General features: G+C 43.9%; 1 protein-coding gene and 1 pseudogene across 1 annotated transcript in view; one reads left to right on the top strand and one right to left on the bottom strand.

The window, feature by feature from the left end:
• Syne1 (spectrin repeat containing nuclear envelope protein 1) overlaps positions 1-6,079 on the top strand; it is a 564,055-nt gene that overhangs the window by 258,351 nt on the left and 299,625 nt on the right. The window contains 2 exon segments of the mRNA XM_023706255.1: positions 1,127-1,280; positions 3,247-3,875. Coding sequence (XP_023562023.1) covers positions 1,127-1,280; positions 3,247-3,875 — 783 coding nt within the window.
• On the bottom strand, positions 6-187 carry LOC111813955 (annotated as a pseudogene).

The raw sequence follows: 6,079 nt of genomic DNA, 5'->3' as shown, positions 1-6,079 counted from the left end.
TTCCTCCATTCAGATTCAGACATCAAGTGGGTTTTAGGAACCAGCTTGGCAATATCCTTGGGCAACATGACATGCCTGTATTCAAACTCTTCGTCGTCGTATTTGTCCGAGTAATAAATTTGTTTATGCGACATGTTCGCTCGGCCTGCGGGCCTTTAGCCCCACAACGCCAGCCTCCAAACAACTCCCAGCAACCGAAATTATCTTTTAATAAATAGAAGAGCAAGTAAATTTAATCTTCATTAATTATACAATAGTTAGCACCCATAGTTCTCTAATTAAAAGCACAAATTGTTTCCACTTTCTTTCTTTATTTATATTAGGTACAGGGTCTCACTATGCAGCTCAGACTTATAGTGATCCTCCTGTTTTCTCCTGTTTTCAGACACCCCAGGGCTGGAATTACAGGCATTCACCACCATACAGGTCTCAGTGAACAGCTCAGGGTGCCCACAGCCAGGGCACACATCGAATGTGGTACTGGGGATTGAACCCCAGTTCCTGTGCTTGCCTAAGCAGGCCCTTAGTCTGCTGAGCTATCTCACTGGCCTTTGTTTTCACTTTAAATTGGTGCTGATTACTAATGTGATCTTGGATGAGCATTTGACCTTCTTGACTGTTTCAAACATTCATTCACTTTGCAAATGCTTAATGAGTTTATGAAATGAATACAGTGTTCTCTGTGTTGTGGATATCTCTCCTGTCAGGGAGCTGGCATTTGTTCCTTCATCTATTCAATTAATCAACAAATGTATGTTAGTACTGATCAAATGAGAGATGAGCACAGAGCCCTATAGGAACAAAGTACAGAAGGACGTTGGAATAGGTCCACAGCAGTGGAGGTGCTAAGGGGAGGTGTTTGCAAGAGGGGATGTGTAGTTGAAGGAACAGATGGAAAAAGAACGAAACCTTGACCATCTGGGGGTATGATGGTCACATGAACTCAAACAAGGGAAACCATGAGAACAAAGGGTCTTGAACAGTAGGAGCTATCAGGCACTCTGGCTCGCGGCTGTGTATAGCAGTATCACTTCACCCCTGGAGTAAGTTGAAGTCCCAAAATGCATCACTAGTCCTTTGTGTTCACTCCTGGGACATTTTAACTTTGGTGCCTTTCTCCATGTAGGATTAATTTCCTCCAGTCTGTGGTTGCTGAGCACCAGCAATTTGATGAGCTGCTGCTGTCCTTCTCCACGTGGATTAAGCAGTTTCTCAGCGTGTTACAAACTACATCCGAGATCAGCGTGATGGACCATCAAGTGGCTCTTTCCCAGCACAAGGTGAAGTACATTCTTTAAGATGGAAGAAACACTGATTTGCAGGAGAGGGCTCCTGAATTACAAAGGGACGAAACTTCTTTTTTAATGTGTGTAACCGGGGATTGAACTCAGGCCCTTGCACTTGCCAGGCAAGCATGTATTCTACTGAGCCATCTCCCCGGCCCTGAGATGAAACATTTTTAAATCACTTAGCCATGACTGAACTTTTTATTCCTATGAGAATATTTTAGTAATTGAGCATGTGGATCTTGACAGTGTGTTCTACCGATAAATTAAGCAGATAAAATCACTTTAGATAAAGTAGGTTAATTGCACTTCAAAATTGTTTTTTAATAGTAAAGCAAACAATTTCTAGCAGAAAGTGAAAAGAATGTCCATGTTTAAGCTCTCTAATTGCTTTTGTTATGATACTGCACATGAATACACAGTTGCATTGTTTTAATGATATGGTTTATCTGAAGTGTTATTTAGCTTGAAAGTGATGTAAAACTTATGACTTACTTCCCTCATTTCTAAATTAGTTACTAAATTATGCAGAGTAACAATCTTGACCTCAAAAACATTTAAAAATCAGATCATGATCATCAAGCTTTGAGAGCGAGGTTTACAATAGTATTTAATAATAAAACATTTAGAATTTATTCAGTATCTAGTCTGTGCTTGGTTCACTAATTGACCTTATGAAGCAAAAAGCAAACTCTCATCTATCTTCAGGAAGCAAAAGCTTCATGGTTTGGGGGAAGGCAATCAACTGTCCCAATAAAGTGAGGTGCTGTCTTCCTAGACAGTGACATTTCAAAGGGAGGGTGACCAGGCGCTTGAATAAGGTGATCCCAGGCTGTGAAATTGGCCAGAAGCTTTAAGAAGATGCACTTCTCTTTCTTTCTTTTTTTTTTTTTGGCAGAACCAGGGATTGAACTCTGGTCCCTGCTCTTGTCGGGCAAGCACTTATTCCACTGAGCTATCTCCCCAGCCCCAAGATGCACTTCTCAAAAGGGCAGGGAATGAGCTTATGTTAAGTTTTCTACAGTAAAAACACAAAGCCGGAGGTAGTACAGGATCTAAAGGGTCTAACTAAAGCTTAGTGACCAAACTGAGGTCCTCTGTGGCCATTGTGATTAAAATTAAGAGAGGTGATAATGTTTCTTTACTGGGAGGAGCCAGGTTGTGATTCAGAGCAGGTTTCAGCTAGATTTTTTTTTTAATTTTTATTTATTTATGTGTGTGTGTGTGTGTGACCAGCTCAGCCCACCAGGGAGTGGGGCTGGCTGGCATGTGGTGCTGGGGGATTGAACCGCAGTCCCTTGTGCTTTGCTAAGCTTGTTCTAAGTAGGTGCTTTAGACCACTGAGCCATCTCACCAGCCCCTCAGCTAGATTTAAGAAGGGATTTTTTTTTATGGGCCAGTCACACTTTTTGTTGTTATTTTTAAGTAATTAATCAATTTTTTTTTGGAGGCAGTGTGTAGTTATGGACTCTGCCAGTCTCAGATTCATTACGCAGCCCAAGTAAGCCTCAAATTTGATCCTCCTGCCTCAGCCGCGCCAGCGTCCCAAGCTGTACTACCACATTAGGCATAATCATATTTCTCACAGAGCTGTCCCATCTAAAGCACAGTTCTGACATGAAACTAACCATTTCAGGATTCTTCTTTAAATGGAGCATAAAGACCAGGAACGTGGGAAAATGTTATGAGTATCTCTAAAAGGTTCACTGGGAGTGACTTTTGATACTAGATGAACTGAAAGGCACTGAAAATATGCCTGGAAACCACACAGCCTGCAGCTCCCAGTGTCACCAGTCGCAGTGCACCTGGGAATCAATAACTCCATCTTTGGAGATGGCTCAGTAGAATAAGCGCTTCCCTGGCAAGTGCAAGGGTCTGAGTTCAATCCCCAGTTCCGCCAAAATAAATAAATAAATAAATAAATAAATAAATAAATAAATAACTCCCTCTTTCCTTTCAGGACCACGTGGCAGAAATAGAGAACAAAAGGAGAGATTTGCAGGGTCTGCAGGGTCTCTTGGCAAAGCTGGGCTCTCTGGGCCAAGCGGAAGACCTCCACCTCCTCCAGAGCAAAGCAGAGGACTGCTTCCAGCTCTTTGAGGAGGCCACCCAGGTGGTGGAAAGGCGGCAGCTCGCCTTGTCCCAGCTGACAGAATTCTTACAGCGCCAGACCTCTCTGTCTGCAGTGCTCCGCCGGCTGAGGCAAGCCGTGGAGGGGACAGGCAGTATGAATAAGAAGCAGTCAGACTTGCTAGAGCAGGACCTGAATGACGCCATCCAAGATGTGAAGACGCTGGAATCCACTGCCATAGGTCTCGACAGCCTCCTCGCCAAAGCCCAGTACCATCTGAGAAGCGGGCAGGCCGAGCACAGGACGTCGTGCAGAGCTGCGGCCGATCAGCTCTGCTCAGAACTAGAGAGCATCCAGAACCTGCTGGGGACCAAGCAGAGTGAGGCGGATGCGCTGGCCCTGCTCAAGAAAGCATTCCGCGAGCAGAGAGAGGAGCTGCTGCGCAGCATCGAGGACATCGAGGAGCGGACCGACAGAGAGCGCTTGAAGGAGCCCACCCGCCAGGCGCTTCAGCAAAGGTACGGAGACTCTAGGAAGCCATTTTCTTTCTATTTGTTCTCCAGTTAGCTTCTCTGCAAAGTATTTTTTTTTTCTCCATTTAAGTATTTTGGACAGGGTCTCATTATGCAGCTAGGACTCTAGTGATCCTCCCATTTTCAGCCTCCCCAGCGCAGGGATTATAGGCATGAGCCACCATGGGGGGGCACTCAGTGGCTGGCTCAGTGCACCCCGTTGGCAAGGCTGGCACAACACACAGAATTGGGAACTGAATCCTGATCCGTGCACTTGCCAAAGTAGGCACTGAGTCCACTGAGCTATCTCACCTGCCCGCAAAGTTTCAAGAGTACAATAGCAACTTCTTTTCTTCTTAAATATTTCAAAGATAAAGTTAATGATCAACTTGATACCCAAGAAGTATTATGCATTCTTTGGCTTCCTTGGAGGACTTTCTGAGATCATATTCACAAAAGGGTACGCAGGTCACATCGTCTGTTTGTGAATGGTTATTTTCTGATAGTGAAAGATACTCGTCTTCTATAGTAAGAACAAAAGCAGAGATTCCAGTGAGACCTGTAGTTCTGGTGGTAAAGATATCAAGGGATTCCTCCCTGGCTCATCTCATAAAGACTGGCTATACTCACTGGCTGAGAGCCGGTGGTGGATGTCAGAGGGAGAAAATGGGTGAGTGGCTCTTGGAATGGAGCTCTGAAAGGTGAAAAATGGCCACTTGAAATCCATATTCATTCACTTAAAGTGAAGCCAGTGGACTTGGAGGAGGGGTTCTCCACACCTTTCTGGTTTGCAAAGAGACACAGAGAAGGCTGGAAATCTACAAAAGCAGAGCTAAAGTTTTGTCAGCTGTGTTCAGTAGAATGGAAAAGGGGTCAATAGTTAGCTCCTTTACCGATTCTTTTCCTCCAGCACTAAGGATTGAATCTAGGATCTTGTCATTGAGTTCCATCCTCAGCACCCTTTTATTTTTGTATTTTGAAACAAGGTCTCACAAAGTCGCTAAGTTGCCCTAAGTGGGCTTGAATTGGCCATCATCCTATTTATCCCAGCCCCCACCCCAGTACTGTGATTATAGGTGTAGGTGGGTACCACCATGCTTGACTTCCTTTATTAAATTTGCCAAGTAATTTTTCTCCTAATGTGACAGGCTTCCTTGTAGTCTGCTTTCTCCCTGTTAGCAGAACCTTGTCCCCAGCGTGTGGTGTGGAAGTATAGTTTAGTGCATTCATATCAATGTGTTTCTGCTTGATACAGTTATTCTTGGCCCTCTCAACACCATTGCCACTTGTCCCCTTTTAGCCAGATTCAAATTCAAAACCAAGCATTAGGAAGGCGGCAATGGCGTTAATATCAGACCAGAGACTTAGTTCCTGAGGTTGCACTTCTGAGGAGCAGGAAACTGTCTGGCCAGCTTAACAACAGACTTCCAAAACAAAGCCTGTGGAGGAAGGAGATAGCATGGTACCCAGTGTCACCCATTCAGAAGTCTAGCAACTTTGGTGCTTTGGCATGGTGTGCCCTTCTCTGGCCAGCTCAGCACAAGCAAACAGGACACTCTAGAAATTCCAAAGAAGAGACCTAGACTTTTCCAAGGTACACACTGGCCGGCCCAGAAAGTGTTTCAGTGAATTGAGTTTCTTTTATTTTTTTTTATTATTATTATCTTTTTAAATCGTATTTGGTACAGGGTCTCACTACACAGTTCAGACTCATAGTGAGCCTCCTCTTTTCAGCCTGTTCAGAGCTGGGGTTAGGCAGTCTGGGTGGCTTAGCCCATCCAGAGGTGGGGCTGGCATAACTTGTGGTGCCAGAGATAGAACTGTGGTCACTGTGCATGCCCAAGCAGGCACTTAGTCCATAAATATGATCATTCCATGGACTGTACCTCATGAACAGAAGATTTTCATACAAATGGTCGTGCATAAGAATTCACCCCCTTGGTTAGTCTTAGTCTTAAAAGTCTTAGACCATCAAAACAAACAAGAAAGAGAACATAAACGTAAGACAAGATTCAGCATGAACAGTAAGGATGACTGTCAGTGTTTTCCGGGGTATAGCCTGACTCACACTGCAAAATTAAAGACAAATTCATCAATTGCTGTTTTAAAAGTGTTTTGAGCCACTGAATTTTGTATTTTTTACATTAATCTTATTATTGTGGAGGAAGGAAATATCATCCTTCACCACCTTTAGTACATTAACAATAAGA

This window comes from Octodon degus, unplaced genomic scaffold (assembly GCF_000260255.1).
Source record: "Octodon degus isolate 3935 unplaced genomic scaffold, OctDeg1.0 scaffold00246, whole genome shotgun sequence".
NCBI classification, from domain to species: Eukaryota; Metazoa; Chordata; class Mammalia; order Rodentia; family Octodontidae; genus Octodon; species Octodon degus.
This window is presented reverse-complemented; position numbering and strand designations above follow the sequence as displayed.